The sequence below is a fragment of the Limanda limanda genome, chromosome 11 (assembly GCF_963576545.1).
Source record: "Limanda limanda chromosome 11, fLimLim1.1, whole genome shotgun sequence".
NCBI lineage: Eukaryota > Metazoa > Chordata > Actinopteri > Pleuronectiformes > Pleuronectidae > Limanda > Limanda limanda.
The window spans coordinates 11,092,147-11,112,802 of record NC_083646.1 but is presented as its reverse complement, the minus strand read 5'-3'; the positions used below and the strand labels follow the sequence as shown (position 1 = coordinate 11,112,802).

The 20,656-nt window shown below is 40.7% G+C and overlaps 3 protein-coding genes across 4 annotated transcripts; 1 reads left to right on the top strand and 2 right to left on the bottom strand.

The window, feature by feature from the left end:
- Positions 1 to 206: 206 nt before the first annotated feature.
- ccdc106a (coiled-coil domain containing 106a) lies at positions 207 to 3,680 on the bottom strand. Of its 2 annotated transcripts, none has more exons than XM_061081318.1 (8): positions 3,599 to 3,680; positions 3,001 to 3,148; positions 2,813 to 2,911; positions 2,472 to 2,693; positions 2,302 to 2,358; positions 1,888 to 2,169; positions 1,600 to 1,767; positions 207 to 1,504 (listed from the first exon to the last, which is right to left on the bottom strand). In XM_061081318.1, exons 2-8 carry the CDS (start codon positions 3,089 to 3,091, stop codon positions 1,188 to 1,190), a joined length of 1,236 nt encoding a protein of 411 aa, XP_060937301.1. In that variant the 5' UTR covers positions 3,092 to 3,148; positions 3,599 to 3,680; the 3' UTR covers positions 207 to 1,187. The 2 variants fall into 2 exon arrangements, with proteins under 2 accessions (XP_060937301.1, XP_060937302.1); XM_061081319.1 differs by having other exon boundaries at positions 3,022 to 3,148.
- A 705-nt stretch (positions 3,681 to 4,385) lies between these two features.
- On the top strand, positions 4,386 to 5,330 carry LOC133013484 (transmembrane protein 238-like). Its single transcript, XM_061080437.1, has 2 exons — positions 4,386 to 4,477; positions 4,830 to 5,330. Exon 2 carries the CDS (start codon positions 4,832 to 4,834, stop codon positions 5,159 to 5,161), a length of 330 nt encoding a protein of 109 aa, XP_060936420.1. The 5' UTR covers positions 4,386 to 4,477; positions 4,830 to 4,831; the 3' UTR covers positions 5,162 to 5,330.
- A 74-nt stretch (positions 5,331 to 5,404) lies between these two features.
- si:dkey-17m8.1 (C-Jun-amino-terminal kinase-interacting protein 4) lies at positions 5,405 to 15,412 on the bottom strand. Its single transcript, XM_061081433.1, has 28 exons — positions 15,295 to 15,412; positions 13,890 to 14,197; positions 13,580 to 13,774; positions 13,346 to 13,466; positions 13,013 to 13,083; positions 12,828 to 12,892; positions 12,285 to 12,357; positions 12,012 to 12,181; positions 11,562 to 11,830; positions 11,101 to 11,158; positions 10,750 to 10,902; positions 10,571 to 10,613; positions 10,311 to 10,426; positions 10,114 to 10,161; positions 9,469 to 9,609; positions 9,250 to 9,382; positions 8,947 to 9,033; positions 8,807 to 8,854; positions 8,510 to 8,651; positions 8,316 to 8,358; positions 8,122 to 8,202; positions 7,912 to 7,979; positions 7,669 to 7,817; positions 7,403 to 7,574; positions 7,079 to 7,192; positions 6,886 to 6,984; positions 6,690 to 6,779; positions 5,405 to 6,572 (listed from the first exon to the last, which is right to left on the bottom strand). The coding sequence occupies exons 2-28, from the start codon at positions 13,986 to 13,988 to the stop codon at positions 6,454 to 6,456; spliced, it is 2,967 nt and encodes a 988-aa protein (XP_060937416.1). The 5' UTR covers positions 13,989 to 14,197; positions 15,295 to 15,412; the 3' UTR covers positions 5,405 to 6,453.
- Positions 15,413 to 20,656: the final 5,244 nt, after the last annotated feature.

The window sequence follows — 20,656 nt, the reverse complement described above, 5'->3', positions numbered from 1 at the left end:
CATGGTTACAAATAGTAATTTTAGTAATAATTAGTGTAAATGCTCTGTACCATATTTTACAAAAGGTATCACTGTCACAAAATCATTTCAAGAGCCTCAATATCAGAAGAATACGAAGTTACCTTTAGTGTATTTGTAGTGCAGATAGTACTATTTTGAAAACTGGGAATTTCCTTATTATTGGCAAACAAACAATATCACCAATGTTTGTGTTTTTTATTTTTAATAAAAACCATGTGGCCTTTGTTGCAGTAATGCATTTTCACATAATATGTTTAAACTTTAGTGTTTACTATAGTCACTTCAAAATCTCATCTATCTGTTTGTCTCATGAGTTCTTCCTTCCTTTAAGTCTGTAGAAGTAGAAAGGAAAGGCAAACTCAAAATGATGTGACAAATAGAGGAATTCACAAAACAACTCTTAAGGCAAGTGTAAATAGTTGATATGATAAATATAAAAAAATAATAGAGCAATATAAATATAAAACAACCACTGATAAGTCTTAAAAGCATGGCAACATCTATGGAGTGAAGCATCATGTTAACACACACAAGATTTTGATTACCATATTTTAAGGTCAGTTATAAAAATTGCACACAAGTAAAGTGATAAAAATTCCCAATATTATAAATGATTTAGGGAGCCAGCAACTGAAATGATCCAAGAAGTCAGTTAAAGAACATCTCGCCTCAAACTTAACTGGATGAAAAGAAGGTAAAACTTTGAAATATGTATGAGCTACATCGACTGCACTCATTTAAAAGCAGTACTTCTATAAACCTAATAGCAAAGACACATTCTCGTTCAGAAATTCTGAATAAGTCAGACATGTCATTTTGCTATTTGAGAAATAAAAGCCATGTAGTTTCCCTTTCCAGCTGCAACAGACTCTTCCACATCCTTAATATCAATTTTCTCCAACCGCTCTGGGTTGATAATAAAAGGGTCATGAGAACTTTAATTGTCTGACTCTTGATAATAAAAGGGACATGAGAACTTTAATTGTCTGACAAGCAAAGATCTCAGCTGAAGCCTAAATGGCCACATCCAGGATGCTGAGTTCTTAAATATTTCCTCCCTCTGGACATCTCTGTGCCTGAGAGGTGAGCTGGTCTGCTGCAGCAGAACCCAACTGCCTCTCCTCTCCTCCCAACCACCAGCTTAAAAGTTTTGTGGTTTTTCTATCTCAGTGTCTGAACCTGTAAGAGATGGGCAAGAGCAGGTTATTCTTCTTCAAGGCCTGCACTCTGCTGAGTGTCTCCTCATCCAGGGCGGTGTAGCAGCGCCGGGCGTAGTCCAGCAGCTTCTCCTTGGACGGGTCAAACTCGCCCACATCTGCCACCTTCTCTGGGGCCACTAATAGAAGCTCAGCTATGGGTGTAGTGGAAGCCACAGTGTTGCGGTCCACACCATGGATTTGAAAGGCTTTGGACATGTTTTTCAGACGCTGGTATGTAAGCAGGATTTTCTTGTAGCGAAACAGCACTCCAGCAGCATCTTTCACTGATGAAAGAGAGAGAGCAGAGACTTAGCGACAGCAGCCTCATAACAGATCATGTTTAAATTATAATACTTAAATGTTGATTTATGTCACTTACCCCTCTGCCGCTCTCTAGGAGCTCGAAAGACTCGCCTTCTCTTTAACTGGTGTCTGTTGCTGTTAAGGGTATCTTGCATTACATGCTCCCCTGATATCATTTCTTCCTCCTCAAGGTACTCTTCTTGGTCCAAATACTCGTCAGATTCCCCCAGAAGTGAAAGGGAATCTAGAAAGAAACAAACATATTAAAATAATCTCCTTCACAAATCCAATGGGTAAAACCCAGATGTACATAACATTGATTTCATCGGATTGATGAACGGTAATTCTGAGCTTTATTCCATACCTGGACCTAAGTTGCCATGTCCGCTCATTTCATTCATGGATGACCTCGTACCACTGTTGCTGTTGCCACCGCTGCCACCGGCTGTCGTACTGGTGTTGCTGTGGCTATGGCTTTGCAAGAGGGCCTGTGATTGTGTAGAGCTGAACAAAGCATTCATAGAGGCAAGCTGATTGGTTAGCGGACTGGAGACGTGGTTTTTGGAAGGCACCATGGTTGGAGGACCAGGCCTTCGCTGGATAAATTGGCGTGAGGGGAAATGCTCTCCAGCCGACTTCTGTTGCTCTGCAAGGAGAAGGTGACAGTAATAATTGAAGAATCTGCAATTTAAGCTCAGATGTGTGGATATTATCAACAATATTTAACAATTACTGGAAAGGTTAATTTAACAGTAATCACACAAATATTTGCCTTTACCAGCAGGACGATCCTCCTCACGTCTTACCCTCCAGTTGAATCGCCTGGATTCATAACCTACAGAGAGACGAAGACAAACACAAATAAGTAAGAAAGTTCTGTTTCGAATGAGCCACTTCTCAAACAGTTGTTGGGCAAGTTGTCCTCTCACACCTGTCCCCTGTCCTCACCGTTACTGTACTGGCTCTGACTCTGCTCCTGTCCCTGGCTCTTTGTGGAAAAGATGAAGCGGTCCAACTGGCACCGGAGGAAATCCCTCTCCTCTTCCAGGTCCTCAATTCTTTTCTGAAGCCAGGAGTTTTTCTCCAGAGAGATCTGCAGCTGGGTGCGCAGGTTGGTGATCACCATGTATGAGTTGTTCACGGGAGACGGGCCAGCGGATGGGGGAGAATCTGCTTGGACCAATAGGAACATTTGAGAAACTTTTGGTGTTATTACAAAACTTTACTGTGAACAATGACATTATTGTGCGGTTAAAAATAAAATTTAAAGGATTGATTCTGTCATTCACCATCAAAATTTTGATCACTCTGGTTGAAAAAGCCTTGCTGCTCAAAGTTGCTCTCCTCATAGGGGATGGCAATTTCATAAGCGTCCTCGTTTTTTGGAGCTGGGAAAGGAAAACGTGCACAGTAAAAAATGATGAAGGTTGACATAAAGGCATGAATATAATAATCATAATAATAATAATAGATTTACTTTGAGCGTTCAAAGTCTTACTCTGCAGGTGGAGGGAGGCGGCGTGGCTCTTGGATGTGGAAGCAGCATCAGTCCTGTTTCCGTTCTCCATCTCAGAGCCCAGACATATGTTGGATTAGTGTCAGGGTTTAGCAGCAATGTCAGCAGACTGTGAATATGAGATGAACAGGGTCTTTCACACCAGTGCACAGCATAGACTGAGCTACACACAAAAACTGCACTTATGTTCATAATTCATTTATTTGAGGATGAAGCTAGTTGCTGAGCTTTCACAACATCGCACTGTTACAGAAACTAAACAGCCAGAAAAACAGAGCTAGCATCATCATATGCTTCCAATGTTATGTTCGTATAAACAGAGACATTTAAACAACATGTGTTACTGATGTATGAGCTCATAGCGGCCTGGTAATGTGCTCTGATGGAGGCGACACTAGCTCCACACTGTGTTAGCCTCTTGTGACGTTAGCAGAGATTTAGCTGCGAATAAAATAAAACAACCCTCTTCTTTCTTTACTCTCCAGTCTTTAATTCCGTCGTTCACACGTTACCACGGTGTCTACGTTAGGAAAGAGATGCCGCAGAGGTCGGTACGTACCACTTCACGTTTGTAATAACCGAATCGTGCACATGTAATAAGACGTTATTACTCTGTCATATCCCCATCTGTCGAGCTCAGCTGCTAGCTAACAAGCTAACAATAACAATTATCGCTCTTTTATTTTTTTAACTCCCCATCCTCGCGTCATTTCCGGAAGTCACGTAATTAATGATCGCCCCTGGTGAAGGAAAATGTGTTTTATATGCTATTAAATTAAACTGTGTGAATCTTTTATATTGTTGGATTTAAAATGCACATAATATAAATAGGAAAAATAAATACTCGTAGACACTTACAAACTGACGGGTCATTTTTAGATATTTGATAAATATGATTGATTAGCTTAGTAATTAAAGATTGTCATGTGTTTGATAGATATAATTTATTAGCTTGTGACGGTATTTACAGCTTTTAAAATGAACATATATCAAATAAGTAAAATAAATAATTAAAGGTGCTGTAAACGTCCATATTTAAGGGTAGTTTTCAGATATTTGATTGATACATTTTTTTAAATGCACATATGATAGATAAATTGAAAAGACAAAACGTATCCATTCCTGAGTAATTTTTAGATGCTCTATGCAAATTATTTATTAGCTTGTGACAGTGATTGCAACTTTTAAAATGCATATACAAGTAATGAAAAGTATCAGGGACACACTGTATAAACTTTGGATAATTCAAAACAAACAAAGGCGTGACACAGTGTGTTGTGTCAGAGAAACCGCCGGACAGGTAGAGCAGGTGTCGAGGTGTCACGTTTCACTGGCGACTGCTCGTTTCCCATCGACCTCATGCGGAAATACACAAGAAACACGATTTCCACCGTAAACACGACGACTTTGAGATACTCGGCAAAGTAGGAACGTAAAGGTAAGTGATTCCGGGGTTTTGTTAACTCAGAACATTTGTTTGTCAGTGTGTAGAACTCAGTGCTTTTGATGCGTTAGCACCATAGACTGTCTATACAAAGGTTAGCACAAGACAGGTGTGGTACCTGCCTGAACTGGTGCATGTGTAAGACAACAAAACCCTGCCTTGTAAATAGTAATGTGTTTCTGCAGTTTATTGTGAAATCACTTTATGTGTGTTGTAGAAGTCCACTTTACAATATAGATATATATTTATTTAGTAAATGCAAGGAATGAAGTTAGAATATTTTTTGAAGAGACATTATTTTAATATGATGACATGATATAACATCGTCATCTGTTTTTGTTTTCAGGCATGGCTCACAAGTATGATGGGCTGTCCCACTGTAAGCTGGCCCTGGTGTTCGCGGTGCTGATGGACCTGTTGGGGGTGATATCCCTGCTGCTGGGGGTCTTTGCCCCACTGGAGATCCAAGGGCAGGACTTTGGGGATCTGCTGGTGTACAGCGGAGCCCTGCTGGTGCTGCTGTCCCTGGCCGGCTGGGTCATGTGGTACAGTGGCAACATTGAGGGTCTGACCTCCAAAAAGGAGCTGGGGGGAACCATGGGGGGAGCGGTGGACCGCCTTGCCCGCTCCCTGAGTCGCAGAATACGGCTGCCAAGGACACGCAGCAGCCCAACATAAGAAGCCGCCATTAAATGACAGGCTGCATCACACCAGGCATCAGGCCCGACTGCCTGAGGCGAAGGAGTGTCACCGCTGTTACTCATCTCATGGAGTTGACCAAGACCCAGAGTGAATCATTGTGTTTTTGTATAGAAAATGTATGTCTCTGCTTAATATACTGTGTGTGGACCAGACTGATATTAATATAACATGCACCCCTTTAGATTCCAGTGTGTAAAGATTAAAAAGATAAACCAGCAGTATGTTTTGTCAATTTTTATTTTTTCATCATTCCACATTATGAGTTTACTAGTTGTGTTGCTGCACCAGATTATGACAACACCAAGTTACTACATCGACACTGAAGACATTTTAATGATGATGCGGCACAGTTGAGTCAGCTCAAATACTCAAATCTTAATCTCTGTACAAGGAGCTGTCATGACAACATGTGTGCGCAAACCTTTACCTCCACATAAATACCTCAAAGGACACTTGAAATAATTCCCCCTCCATTATTTTAGAAAAGATAAATGAAATCAAATGAGAATATGAAATAAATTAAGACATCAAAAGCATTTCATGCCATTCAAAGAAAAAACACAAAGTAAAGTAAAAGAGAAAATAAATACATTTTAAGGACAGAAAGTAACACTTTCCATTTAGGGGATGAGATATCAACACATTTATAATGTGCACTTATTTGTAATTACACCACATGCAATGTGGAAGGGTACTATTTTAGTTTATACATGGAAATTGTAAAAAAGTATCACAGATCTCATCGCAGCATCAACAGATTTAAAACAGACTGATTGTCTTTCAGGTGAGAGTAGAGTAACACAGATTCAGACTCAGTTCACAGTTAAGAACAAACACCTACACAGCAGCTTGAAAAGCAGCCACATGATGAAGTTTAACGTAATGATCCAGAGACCCTGTGTCACATGGGACAAATCTGCAGGTTCTTGGACAAGCACTAAATGTATAAGAGCTGTTTGTCAGTTGTTAGTACAAAGTTAAAAACGCTCTATTAAGAATCAAGCAGCTGAATTACTAATCTATTATACAACACTGATATAAAATCAGATGAAGGCACCATCCAAGGCATCATCCATTAATAATCCAGTCACAACATGTACACGAAATGAATGAGGTAAACAAAAAGGAAACAGTGTAAATCCTGTATTTTCTTTCTTTTTTTCCTGCCACACTGAGATGTTCTTTCCATTTAGTTCATGAAAGCACCCTTTTCACTGTTGTCTGCTGGTGATTCTATATCTAAGTCATCTTCATCTTTCCCCACAATGTCAGAGGGCCGGGCTGGGCACAGAGGGGGTGGTATTCTGCCAGATGATCATGTGACTGCGGTCAGACCGTTGAGGCGTAGTTTGGGTCGACTCATCCGATGTGTCGCTCGCATCGTCTCCTGGGGGAGTGGAGGGCTCCGTTAGTCCTTTTATGAACTAAGCATTGACTAAAATGGTGGATGAATTACACACATTTAGTTGAAGTAACAATAGTAATTTCCAGTTCTTCAACTCACCAATTCTGAAGTTGATGTAGCCCTCTCCTCCACTGAGGACAAACTGAGAGGTAGTTACAGTGCTGCTGCCAGGAGAGGTCATCAAACAACCTTTGGGACACATACACATGCTGCAGTAATCTCTGAAGGATCTCTCTTAATTAACAGATCACTGAAGATGTTCACCGTGTTTGAGTAACACGTATCAAAATCTTACCAGGTGCAGCAATGATGAATCTGACAGCTTGTCTGTGTCCATGGTAACACAGCTGGGCTGATGTAATAGAGCAATATGGAATGGAAACAGCTGCCGATGCTGGGAACAGTCATTGAAGTAGGTGATTGCTTAAAGGAGCACCTTTCTGACAATAATAAATTCAAGCAACCAATTCAGTCTAAATAGAACTTACTTATGGATAATGGGATGGAGAAAATGGCTCCACCCCCGGTGCCCACCCACAGACGCCCAGAGATGACAGAGAGAGATGAGATTTGCAGAGGTGAGAGTGTGAGGAAGTGTTGGCCTGCAGAGGGAGACAGAGATAGTTCAGTTCAGTTTGGGCAACAACTGCTTTGACCTTTCGTGAGTTTGATTATAGATTAATATTATTTACAGTCTCATACCATGAGACAGTACAATTTTAGACCATATAGATACCAGCACAACAAATTAGTTTCATTTATAAATTAAATTGCGTATTTTCTAAGTGGAAGAAAACAAACTGTATAAGCACCTAATGTTTTAGTGGCCAAAACTGAAAAATCCACTTCCTGTAGCGGTCGTCCAGTGAACCAGTCAAACAGCCTGAGGATTGGATCAAGTCGACATGAGGTCCAAACACCACTTCCACCGGCACACAGGAAACGGACCTGCTGCTCGCTGCGCTCAGACACTGAGAATGTTTGCTGTAAAGTGAGATAATGAAAATATTGGTGAGATCTACAACACAGAGAACATGAGACAGATACAATGAAGGTACCTCCTCTGTCTGTTTCTTACCTCAACCTTCTTTTGGTCAATGTCAACCACATGGACTCTGTTCCAGTATCCCGCCCACAAGCGGCCATCTTTTGCAAGACAGCAGCGAATGGGCTGCATAGGGTTCGATCCAAGCGGCAACACAGAGTGCGACTGCAGATTCCAGCCACCTGTCAATAACAGTGATCATTACTTCAGAGTCACCATTATAAGATATGTGAAGACTGCAGAATGTTTTCTAAATTAAATTGGTGGTAACATTACCTGAGCTTTGTGAGAAAAACGCTAAGGACCCGTCAGCTAAACCAGCTACGACTTGACCCTGGGAATACCTGTGAGAGTGGGTCAAGTATATCTCTATAACTATGATATAGTATAAAAAATAAAATAAAAAAATGAAGACAGGAAATAATTAAAAGCTGATGAATAAATACTAATACATAAATAGTTCAAGTACAGTGCAACAAAACTCACGTAAGTGAATAAACACCCTCTGACAGGAAAACAGACTGCAGACAGTCCCTCCTGCCAACAGAGGCCGAATGAACCAGTATACTATGAGAGAGGGACAATAGGAGAAAGAAGAGGAGGTGAGACACTTGGTCAAAATGCTTTGCCAACAAGAATTTAACTTTTTTGAAGTGAACTGCTTATTCAGCAGGCGCTACCTTCCTTCCTGAGTTCCAATCCACACAGTTCCTGCGGTGCCACCTGACAAAACAAGACAAGAAGGATTATCTCAAAGAAAAAGGGAAACAAGTTGTGTTGAACAGTAAAATGTGAGCAAGGTATGAGGGGATAATACAAGTACAGAACACATGAGATATGATGTCTGCAGGCAGCCCATTGTACCAGCACTGACCTATGGGAGGCACAGCACAGATGCAGAGTGCGGGAGCAGTGGGAGGGAGGCTGAACTTATCCAGTACTGTGTTGGAGCGTGCTGGATCAATCACTGTAATATCACTGCTGGATGCAGGACCAGACACTACCCATACAGAACACTGGCAGAGAGGGACGCATATGGAGTTTGGAAAGATGAGATGCATGTAATTTGTGTCTAGTCAGCGTTAGTTATGGTTTGGATGGTACAGTTCAGGTACATGGTGATTAAAGTGAGACTACAGCTGACGTTTCACCAGGATAATGACAGACTTACCGTGGCCTCTCCGGAGACTTCAGGTGTGACTGAAACCGCACAGTTCAACTGAAGACAAGACAGAAGAAGAAGTTAGGAACCATGTTTAACTGTAACGTAAAGTCTCGGGTCAGAATGAATATTGCAAAGGCAAGATTTACCTTAGCAGTGGAGTCTCTCTGATCCAACAACCTGAGCTGCACTAGAACCGGCACATCTTTAGGCTCTGGGGCAGGTTCATGGGGTTCCTAAAATAATGATACAAACAGGATATTGATAGGATTGTGCACATCAACATATGTCTGGGTAAGTTCAATTCTCTGTATGGTCTGGTGTAGCTTGTTCAATGGAGAGACCCTTTGGTTTGGCTGAAAGACGTCAAATCATAATCAAAAACCCTGACAGTTTTTAACCCAGCCCCTCCCAGATAGTCCCTTTCTTGTATAGCCACCTGTTTCTATTACCTGAGTGTTTGCCACCGGTGTGCTCCAGCCATGTATCTGCCGTTTTCCCAGAGTTCCCCAAATGTGCGTGCGGATTTCTCTGTAGAGCTCCTTCCTCCTGGCGCGAGGTGAGAGAGCAGCTGGAGAGTCAGACCTAGAGAGAAAGCTCCGGGTGTTAACCAGCTTTCCTGACCCGTTCGATATGATTCAAGAGTGACATGGAAAGATATAGTCGCTTACTCAGCCTGAGTGTGAGTGACAGGCGGGAGCTGGTGGGACCTCACAGGAGAGCGAGCGACTGATGGGGAAGCTGGTGAGAGGATTACGGACGCAGGAGGTGGGATTAAGGTTTCCTTTGACAGGCCGAACAAGCGGTTGAACCTATAGTAAAGACACAATTATTGATAGTTTTTATAGATCATGAAACTGCTGTCTGACTGCAACATGTTACCACACTTGCTAGTACTTTGTACATATTTGTTTATCTCTATCTTTCTGTGTTGCCATTGACAGAGTTCGAATCCAATTGCACTCCCAACCCTCACGCTACCTTTTCCCTGCTTTCACAATTCTTTTCAGTTATTACTTTGGAGACTCTGCAGACCAACACTCCCTCAGCTTTTATGTGTGTCTCTTGACTTCAGGCTGCCATTATCAGCAGTATGTCACAACAACCTGGTTGATGCCATATCTCTAATTATGGTTGCTTTAATGTTCACTATCCAAATTTACCATATTTCAGTATGTCAGTGCAGCTTTACTACAAAAAGCAGCCCGGCCCAGGACCAGGCCATCGATGTTGTTTTAGGCTTTACTTGCTTTTGTGCATAACAAGGACATGACTCATTAGAATGAAGGGAGATGAGAGATAAAACAAACACTTACCTTCTCCAAACACTTCTGTCCTCTGTTAACCTCTCTCCCTTTGTTGCTCTATTTAAAAAAAAGAAAACACACTAAATGACATTGGAGGCTAAGCTATGTGGGACCGAAAACATTAAACTATATAGACCTTAAAATTAATAAATTAACAAACTGATCCAAAGACATATGTTTCGATTTTGATTGAGGAGAAGAGTTACCTGATTGTCTGACTATGTCTCACTGCCTCCTGCAGCTCAAACAGACGCTGCTTATACTGGTTCTTCTCCATCACAACACGAGCCATTTCAGAACGAGAGAAGTAACGCGAAGAGGCCTAAGGAGGAAGATTGATTTTATCAACTGGGGAACATGCATTGGTTGAAACTTAAACTGAGGAGTTGAAGGGTAAAAGAAAATTTTCCGAAATGCATTGTTACTGTGAATAAAAGTGTGACAATAACAATATCTCCTCTCTTACGTCAGGATCCTCCGGTTGACACGATTCCAGCTCTTTTCGAAGTCTATAAAAAAACGGGATATATAGCAAAAAAGTAGTTTTAACAGTATTTTGACAAGAAAAGTAAATGCAACCATTTTTTACAAAAAGTCAAAAGAATTAATGAACAATCAGGAGATATCACAAATAAATGTCTGCACCTCTTGGTTTCGTCATCCTTCTCCTTCACCCGGCCCTCTAATCGAGAGACTGTTTCCTGAAGAGAGGTGACTTCCAGTTTCAGAGCTGAACGGTCATCAGTCAGCTCAACTACCCGAGATATCAGAGCTCTGCGGGCAGCTTCTACCAGCTCGCTGAAAATATAAGAATCAGAGCCAAAGTTAAATATTTTTATGTTATGAAGAAAATGACAATCACTTTGGTAATCATAATAACAGCTAGTTACTGTAACATTTTCTCCATTGGTTGAAGAAGCAGTTTTAAGATTTTGGAAAATCCCCAGAACACCCAGAAACTTTAACAGAGTCAGATAAATTGAATACAAGACTCACTGGGTGACTTTCAGTTCCTCATACTGAGAAAGAATCTCCTCAAACTGGTCCGCACTGCCTGTACGGAAATACAAAACATTAGAAACACTTGACACACAGTTAAACACGCTTTACAACACTGAGAGCAATCAACACCGGATCTAAATGTCTTTATTTACTTGGCACTACATGGGATGGTGTAAAACAGTTAAAAAGGAAGTCAACTTTAACGAAACAAACAATCGACATACAAACTTTTTCACGGATGTTCTACTGCATTTGATGTTGGAAGAGTATAAAAAGCTTTGCATAGTTGCCAAATTATTTTTTGAAACCAATGTCTGTCAACTCCAATGTCTGTAATCACTCACTTTGGGTCTGTGATCATTTAGTTTGTGCTTCAGTGAATGAACATAGATATCTTTTTGTACCTGCGGCCACACATGGGGTCAGAATATGGAGTCACCCCTTTCTGATCTTACCTCTGACACTGGCCCCGCGGTCCACACTCTCCACATAATCCTGACTCAGCTCCGACAGCTCAGAAAACACAGAGTCGTTGTTGCGAAGCTCCCACTCCATACTATCTTCTTCCTCCACCTCCTCTTCCTCCTCCTCCTTATCTTTTCCATGCATGTTCCCCTCTCCTTCTATGTGTTCCTTGTCTCCCTTATCCTCTTCCTCCTCCACCTTCATCTCTTCCTCCAAGCTTGTCTCTGACTCATCTCTTGGTGGCTCCTCATCGTTCGGTCTAAATGTGGAACGGACGATGAAGACGATGGTGAATGAAAGAAAAGGAAAAGTGAGAAATGACAAGAAAGTGTGTTCAGTGAACTTGTTTATCAGCCTAAAAGAACACAGGTTTAGTTAATGGTTACTCCAGTGACGTACTTTCCACTCAGAGCTTTAACTGACACAAATCACTTTATTACCTTGCATCCACACGGCCGTGGAACTGGGCCAGCTCAGGAGTGGAGCTTATGATGTCATTGATAAACTGATCCGCGGGGGACTTCACTGCAATGTCTATCGCCTTGTCCTCCTTGGCCACGAGGTCCTCCAGGCGGGGGGGACCAGAGAGTGAATGTGGTCTTTGAATCATCTGCTCAGGAAAAACAGCACAGCATTACTACTGATCTGCCAAAATCTTGTTATTTATTCAAATGATTTAAAAATGTGGAAAAGTGAGAAGAAAATCTGTTCACCTTTTCATTCACACTGGATTCTGAAAAAACTTGATGGGATGGAGATTCAGCATTCTTGGACCGCAAGTTATTCCTACATGTGACATGGAGGGTTTCACAGAAAAGTCAAGTGAATAAATAGTTTAACTATGTTTTTCTTACATTTTGCACCGCTACTAAATTATACCCTGTGAGCTATCATCAACATCTACTGAAAAAGTGGTCACAAAGCGCCCTTTTTTAAGTTTTATATAGTACATATTTGACTTGATATGATTGTAAAAGGTAAACTGAGATATTGCTACACTATAGTTATAAATGCAATTATTCAATTTTAGAATATTTAGTATCAATTAGGACAAGTTTAGAGCGGAATTTCTTGAATTTGTTACTGGATATTTCATAACAATACACTGCACACTGTACTGTATATGTCGCAATAAAGCAGCAGTCTTGCTGTCATACCTCTAACTTACTGCGATACAGTTTGAATAGCATTCCTATGAGAGACATTATGTTCGGTATACAATTAGTTTTTGATTTAAATAAGTTGGTATGAAAGACCTGAGAGGAGAATCCCGTTCAGAATCCTTTCTCTTTTCCAGAAGTTCCCGACACTGGAGAGCCAACTGAAAGGAGATAACATCAGTGAGCAATATAATAATAGAAAACAAACGGCTAAATATTGTGTAACACTGTGTGAGGATACAAAAGCACACAAAGCTGTGGACAAAACAGCAGTGTCTGACCTTGTTGTGAGAATGTCTCAGTGAGCTCAGCTCTCTACCTAGATTTGCTTTCTGCTCCTCCAAGGCCACCACTGGAAAAACACAAAACAAATGTAGCTTTGCTTGTGAGCATCATTCTCCAGCAATAACACAGTCCACATGTCGGATAAAGTATAATTAAAAACTCTGTTGCTCTTTTTCAGTAAGATTTTAACTTTATCTAGTCATGATGTGCACAAGAGGGATGCATGAAATTGGAAGGAGAAAAAGACAAAGGTGAAAAGAAAGAAATGATTACATAATAATGCACGTGGATCATAAGTCATTTGTCACAGTTGCTATTCAAACACTCACACTGATCCGCTTGCTGTCTTGCTTTCTTCTCTAGCTCTCTCTCTCGTCGTTCTCTCCCCTTCTCCCTCCCTTTCATGGCTCTCCTCTCCTGCTCCATTTGGTCATCCAGCTCCAGGTACCTCTAAAAAAAAGGACAAATAATTTAACAACCAGTTTAAAGTTCAAAAACATGGAGCGAAAACCGCGCTATAACCCAACAACATCCACACTTCTAACATATTATCAATCCCTCACCTCTTGACTTCCTTTCCTTAGTGCTTTCTCTGCTTGGTATCTCTCCAGCAGCTCCTCTCGCTCAGCCTTCTCCCTCTCCGCCTCCTCCTCCCGGTCTCTCAGCTGGGCTTTACAGCTGGCCAGCCCCTCCAGCACCCACACAAAAATGGGCACCAGCGTCGCCACCACACCTTCGCCATGGGTCTCGATAACGGTCTGCGATGGTGCAAAGCAGCCCAGTGAGAAAGCAAGTGTACACAAACACATTTAAAGACTGATTTCATTAAGAAAACCATTTTCTTGGATAGAATAATGAAGTAGGGTCTTGTACCTGTAGTTCTGAATACAGTTTTCCAGCCTCTTCGCTGACGATGTCGGGGTCTAGCTCCACCTCCCCTGTCCCACACAGCACTCGGTCAGTGTACTCCATCAGTTTAGTGTATCTGCTGTATTAACGGTGAAAATGGTTTCTCGACTTCTACGCCAGAAGGTAAACAATCCTACACAACTTGTTTATCTAGCTTTCTAACATTATCGTAAACACCGGCACCGCCCATCCTTGCAGCTCTATATGTTCCATTTGGACTCGACAAGGACGGCCTCCTCTTAGACTGTCGCTGAACCGAGACTCGGTTCATCCTGAAAGAGAAGACAAGAACATTCACAGATGTATAATTATGGAATATTATCTACATTTGCCACAAAATGTCAAGAAAACAGACATTAGCTTTGTCTGATAATCCATTTGTTTTGTTTATCAACTCAATTTTCCACAAGATAATAATTAGTTCCACTTGGCTGTGTGGTTTTCTGCTCTTACTGCCTGTGACTAACATGGTTTGTTTAGCAGCAAACACAAATCAAAGCATCTGCACAGCGAGGATGACATTTCAATGCCACTGGTGGATTTTATGAACAATACAGACATTCATAAAAAATATCAATAACCTGTTGGTGTTGGCTTAGCAACGTTAACATACTGCACAGCTTAGATTAAACCCAGTCACACACATTCAGGCCTGGATTTGTTTCCCTTTAAATCCAACATGTTAAGCCACAGGAAACTTTTTCAGAATCAGAATCAGAATTCTTTTATTTGCCAAGTATATTTGCACATACAGGAAATTGCCTTGGTGTCATTGGTGCACTTAACATAAAACAACAATATAAAAACAACAATATATAACAAAATAGAATAAAATAGAACAAAAAAATATATACAGTAACAGAGTTATGGAGTTTTTTTCCCTCTCGAAATGAAAGACAGAGCCATGTCACCAGAAGTGAATAATCAACTTTTCATAGACAGAAAACTCTTCGGTATTTAACCTATAAAGACACAGCTGATCTTTAGGGTTGGGTTATTTCTGCACCTCTGATCGTTGGTTATTATGCAATGCAGATGTGTGCGTGTACGTGCGTGTGTGTGCACGTGTGTGTGTGTGTGTGTGTGTGTGTGTGTGTGTGTGTGTGTGTGTGTGTGTGTGTGTGTGCACTCGTGTGTGTGTGAGTGTGTTGATCAGGACCACAAATAGCACACTCAGATCCAAACGGTGCAAACACAAACACACAAACATAACATGCTAATTAGCTTAGCTCGCCTCCTGACACAGACACACGGTATGAATAAGTCAGGAGTGACAGCGGACACCTTGACAGAAGTCTGGCAGCAACTTCACAAAGTTCAGTCAAACCAAGAAGCGTCGCTTCGTTCAGCCGCAGATTCACGAACTCACCTGAACGACTCTTTAATGGATACATGTCACTTCTCCTCCTCCAGATGCACAAACTCCAAATATTTTTCCTTCAGGCTCGATTTTCAATTACTCTCAAACGAGTTTTGAAGAAGGAGGCGTCGTTTAATTCGGACCAGCGGATACCCCATGCAGGCAGCTGGCCAATCAGAGAGCTGCTGCCGTCCACTGTGGCCAATGGGCGACGCGCAGAGGCGGGACCGTGAGAGTTTTTGTTTTCGGAAGGAGAAGAAAAAAAAGTTTCCTGAAACTTGAACGTTGGCACGTGACAGAGCAGGTCATGTGATCCGAGTCCAGAGATACCTGTGCACATGCTCCACATACCAGTCGATCAGCTGGACCCTGGGGCTGTGGGACCAGTGGGTTACAAGGTGTGGAAATCAACAACACATGTTGTTATACCTGGACTATATTTAGGATAAATGACACAACCCATTGATCGGCCTGTACACAATTCAGCACGCAGGGTTTAATTGAGAAATAGGAAAAGAGATCACATTACTTAAGTTTAAGCGTCTTTACACTGTCTTCCTGTATCACTGAGGATTCATTTTAAAATAAAAAATTAAATGAAATTAAAAGAAATGAAATGAAATGAATTTAAATGAAATTAAATGAAATTAAATGAAATTAAATTAATCTTGCGCTGGTCATTCTGCGCAGAAGGTGTGCAGTCCGCTTCTGCGCAGGTAAATAAAATACAAATTTTTAATTAAATTAAAAGCTAAAAAAATATATAATAACAAAAAGCCAATTAATTTGCCTGAAAAAAAAAAAATGATAATAATAACCATTGCTCAAACCTTGAAAGTACCAACTATAAAATACAATTTCTAAAATGTCTAGGACTGCAAAGCAGCACTGAGTGGCCACAGCACATGCATTTTGAAGTGTTGCATGCATTTTGCCTTTGGCCTGAAAAAAATAAATAATGACTTAGGAAATATTGACACATAGAGCTGTTCAGGCTTGGACTCAGATCATGAGACAGAAGTTTGGTGGTTATTATATTCTAAACGAAAAAATTAACATGTTGCTAAAGTTGCAAATATTTGTAATCTAGTGGTATCCTACTGTAAAATGGCAGGAAGAGCAAGGTACAAGTTCTTCAAATTGGTAGCTGTAGGTCTTCAGCACGAGGAGGCACTGTACTTCCGTTCACCTCTGATGAACCGTGTCAGATGAAGTTACTGAGGTTTCAAGTGGATTGAAAGGTTAAAGGCAGCAGAGCCAATTGCTTTTCAGAGGCATCTGTTCAGAAGTCATTATATAAAACTGATTGGGATAATCTCTGTTGAAACAGCTTAGACAGGAGAAGTTACACAGAACCTTAACTGTAAATCACAAGGAGAAATGTCACTGGATGAAGTAGCTTGTTTTTCTCCCAGCAGATGGAGATACTCACACATCTCCCCCTCCTGTTTAATTTCTCCCTGTAGATTTCTGTTGATGCTGACCTAGTCAGTAGCCATTTAACATTCAACCCTGCTCCTCTTCCTGCTTTTCTTACGTCATGCGACATGTTCTTGTCTGTATTACATTTCATCTTTGAGACAAACAAAGTCACACTTCAATTACATATATTGTCATATTGAGCCAAATTTGATTCAGTTTCATGTGCAAAAGTTGTAGCCCCGTGTTACATTCACAATTTTGTCTAATCTACAATTAATAGCCATCAGATGGATGTATATTTATGATTTTTTTATATTGCCTATGTTTTTAGGATGTTTTTTTAGGTTAAATTAGCAACCTTGGGCTAATGTTTTGCTAATATAACATTTTAGGAAACTATTCATTTACTGTTGCGCTAATTGCGTCTTACTCTTTTTACTTTACTATTGTTGTCCTATCTCCGGTGATGGTTTACCAAAGTTAATGTTAATAGTACGTTAAAAGTTTTGCTGTTAACACAATCACTTTTGTAGTTATTGCACTTAGAGTAGGAGCCCATTGGCCTAACTTTAATCTTCTTCTGATTAATCTTTAATATAATATGTTGTTTCAGCTTATTCTTTACAGTTTCAGTAAAAACTTGCATTAATAAATACCAACACGAGCTTCAGAATAAATGAGAGAGTATGTTTTGCGTCATTTGGGTGACCAAACCGTGTTGCACACTTCTGTATTCTGTCATATCGTGCACCATTATAATCTGCATCCGCTTCCCTTTAGTCGAGTTTTTCCACCTCTTGTTTCTTTCTCACTCACACAGACACACACAATTCACATATATATATTTATTCCATTCATTGTATTCTTTAAATAATCTGTCTGATTTTTGGACACCACTGTCCATACACAAGTTCCAAAAGTGAAAGTCATTCCACCAAAGACGTGCGTAAAGCAAGAATACATCAAAATAAAAACACCAAAATGTTGGGAAATTTACAGGATTCGCAATTTTCCCAAAGTAGAAGTACACAATATTACTAGCAGGATATAAAGTAAAGTTACTTATCAGCTTATCAGAGTGTTACATAATAAAATGGGATTATTATCACTGATGCATTAATTTGTAAGATGTTAAAGCTGGATGATGATGGATATACTGTTAGGTTGTTTATTCTATAACGTGCAACAAATCATAAACAACAAATCATGTTTTATAAGATACTCATATCTTTTGTGTGCATATTGATCATCAAAGTAACTACGGTCGTTGAGATATAGTGTAGTCAAAAGTACGCACGTTCCCTTAAAATGAAGTAGGAAGTAACATAGATTGGAGGGAATATATTATACTTTTTTTTTAATTTAATCTAGATTAAAAGATAAAGTAGAGAGCAGGAGATAGAGAGGTATTGATTTGGATTGAACACAACAGGATTTTTTTTTTCTGTGCAGTAAAACTGTGTGTTTTCTGCAGAAAAGTCATTTTTTCATGAGTTTATCTTGTATTCTCTCGTGAATGTCACTTTATACTGTGACTTTTTTAATAACCCTGTCACTCTCGACAAGCACTTCCTTCCCGTCCTCTCTGTGCGCTCGTGTCATCGCTCGCTCCTTCTTGGTCAAGAGGTCGTACGCCACGATGCTTCCCACCACCACGAAGCTGAAGGCCAGAATCACAAACCCCATTCCCAGCAAGTGAGACGTTCCTTTCCTGGAGTTGTTCAGCTGGTCCCACAGGCCCACGGCTACGCAGCTGAATCCGATGAGAATTTTCCAAAAACAAAAGGCCAGCATGCAGGAGGCACAGGACAGCTCAGCCCCCCCGGTCACCACGGTGATGCCCGCCACAGACGTGAGCCCTCCTGGTAGGGTGAGGGTCTCGGATTGATGGTTGTAGGTCACAGCAGAGTTGATGTCTGATAGAGTTGAGGGATCAAGTGTTTCCATCTTTGTTGTCATGGTTGGTGTTTATTCTTCTGTTCGATACACTGCAGCTTCTTCCTCTTTGTGACTCCTACAACACGACACAGGGATTGCTTAAGGAAATACAGACTCATAATGAAAGAGAAAACATTTAATATAATTGAAAAGTAGATGAAATTGCACTAAGAGGTTATTATTTATTATTATTATTTCTATAATTTATAAAATGGTGATACAAAACCACTAAATTAAATTGTACATCCAAAGGCAGGGGAAAGGTTCTTTCTTTAGCCTCTCCTATTGGAAACAGCAGGAGCTGGAGACTGCATGCTTATATATGACGCTTCATTTAGCTAAAGAAATCAAGATCACAAATTTTTCAAACATAACTAATATTTTGGGAAATACTTCTAATGAGTTTGGAGGGAATACAAAAGAACAGGACTTACTCTGTTTACAATAGAAAGTTAGGCTTATAGTGAATTAACTAAAGACGAAGAATTTTAAACCCTAGATAAGCAAAAATTCTAATTTGACCTTAAAAACTTAACATTTCTTACCTCAGTGTTGAACCAGGAGCTGAAGTGTCAGTGGACAAGTTATGGTCAAATGGGATTTTTCTCCTCTGTGAGTGAAAACCTGAAGGTGCTGCTGACGTTCTCTCCAGACAATGGGTGCAGAAGTGAGAGCAGGGCGCCCAACGGCTGCCACGGTATTGAAATGCGTCACAACTTGAGGCCCTGCAAGATGCTGGACCAAGTTGTCCAGAGAGTTTTCATTTGTTTGTTCCTCTCTTTCCTTGTGCTCGGTAGGAAGTTCTCGTCTGTCATTAAGTGTCATTATAACCCATTACCAGATATTTATCTTGGAACAACTCCCTTCCTCTTTTCCTCTCTCTTTCAGTCTCAAGATCTGGGTGTTGCTCCACCAGGGCTTTGTTTAGGCTGTGGACTTGCTTTTGTTTGTAAAAACTTTGGCGTGTTAACTGTTCCCATTTCTTATGCCATTAACAGTGAGGTACGTACAACTGCATCATTGGTTTTACTTTAAAAAGTCTGGGACCTGAGTATAATAAACGTTTAGAAACAAATAGGAAAGTGAGAGGGCAATTGCATACATGTGTCGCAACCTGGTCAGAGTTCACCCCACCTCTGGTCCGATGTCCGCTGCATGGACTGGTTGCGGCTCCTCCACGATTCGTGTATGTTGAGCTGTATTTATAATGGATGGATGTATTAGTGTGAATGAACGGGTTTAACCTGGTGTGTTGACAGTGTGTGAGGGAGATCTGCAGTATACATGTTGTTGCTGGCGTTTCACAGGTCAGTGCTGTGGCTCAGGTGGAGCCTGACACTGTCAATTAATAGGTGATAACGTTAGGCAGCCAACTGGGATGTTGCCAGCAGGGTGCCACTGGCCTAATTGCAGATATTTATAGACGTGTGACTACTATATTGATCAACACGTAACTGCACAGTTTTTAATGTGTATTATATCTTACTGCCTGCTAAATATATATGTATATGAATCCTATATATTGTTGCAAAGCGGTTAAATAGCTACTACAGAGACATTATTAATATTTCTTGATGAAATCTGTGTCGCTTTCAATATGTCATGATTGTGCAACATCCACATTACACAAGCCCTCACCTTCTCCACAAGTAGAAAAACATTTCAAATCCTTGTTCTTTCCAGCTCCAGCACTTAGTCCAGCCGAGGGTACAGGTCAGATGTCAGGGATTGTTTTGTGGAGAGCTGGGGGGGTAATTCTATTGGCCGGGGCACTCACAGGATGAAGATGATGATAATTGGCTAAGTGTTGGATTGGGTGGGAGTGGGCGGAGCAAGAGTAATCCAATAGATGGACTCAGCGAGCATATTTATGGAGCCAAGAAAATCCTGCTGCAAAATAAGGCAGAAATGATAATCACAGCAAAGCAATGCTTTCATCAGTTCTGTTACTGGAAAAACACTCTTGTGCAAATATGTATCACATGAACTCATCAATTCCCATCTGCCCTCC

What these genes read in the sequence shown, in the direction of transcription:
- ccdc106a (XM_061081318.1), bottom strand. Translation starts at nt 3,091, where the DNA reads ATGGAGAACGGAAACAGGACTGATGCTGCTTCCACATCCAAGAGCCAC. An exon ending in TAAGACTTTGAACGCTCAAA is followed by an intron (nt 2,912 to 3,000) that starts GTAAATCTATTA and finishes TTCCTTTCCCAG; the next exon opens with CTCCAAAAAACGAGGACGCT. An exon ending in GAGTGATCAAAATTTTGATG is followed by an intron (nt 2,694 to 2,812) that starts GTGAATGACAGA and finishes TGGTCCAAGCAG; the next exon opens with ATTCTCCCCCATCCGCTGGC.
- LOC133013484 (XM_061080437.1), top strand. Translation starts at nt 4,832, where the DNA reads ATGGCTCACAAGTATGATGGGCTGTCCCACTGTAAGCTGGCCCTGGTG.
- si:dkey-17m8.1 (XM_061081433.1), bottom strand. Translation starts at nt 13,988, where the DNA reads ATGGAGTACACTGACCGAGTGCTGTGTGGGACAGGGGAGGTGGAGCTA. An exon ending in AAGGATGACGAAACCAAGAG is followed by an intron (nt 10,614 to 10,749) that starts GTGCAGACATTT and finishes GTTTTTTTATAG; the next exon opens with ACTTCGAAAAGAGCTGGAAT. An exon ending in AGAGAGACTCCACTGCTAAG is followed by an intron (nt 8,855 to 8,946) that starts GTAAATCTTGCC and finishes TCTTGTCTTCAG; the next exon opens with TTGAACTGTGCGGTTTCAGT.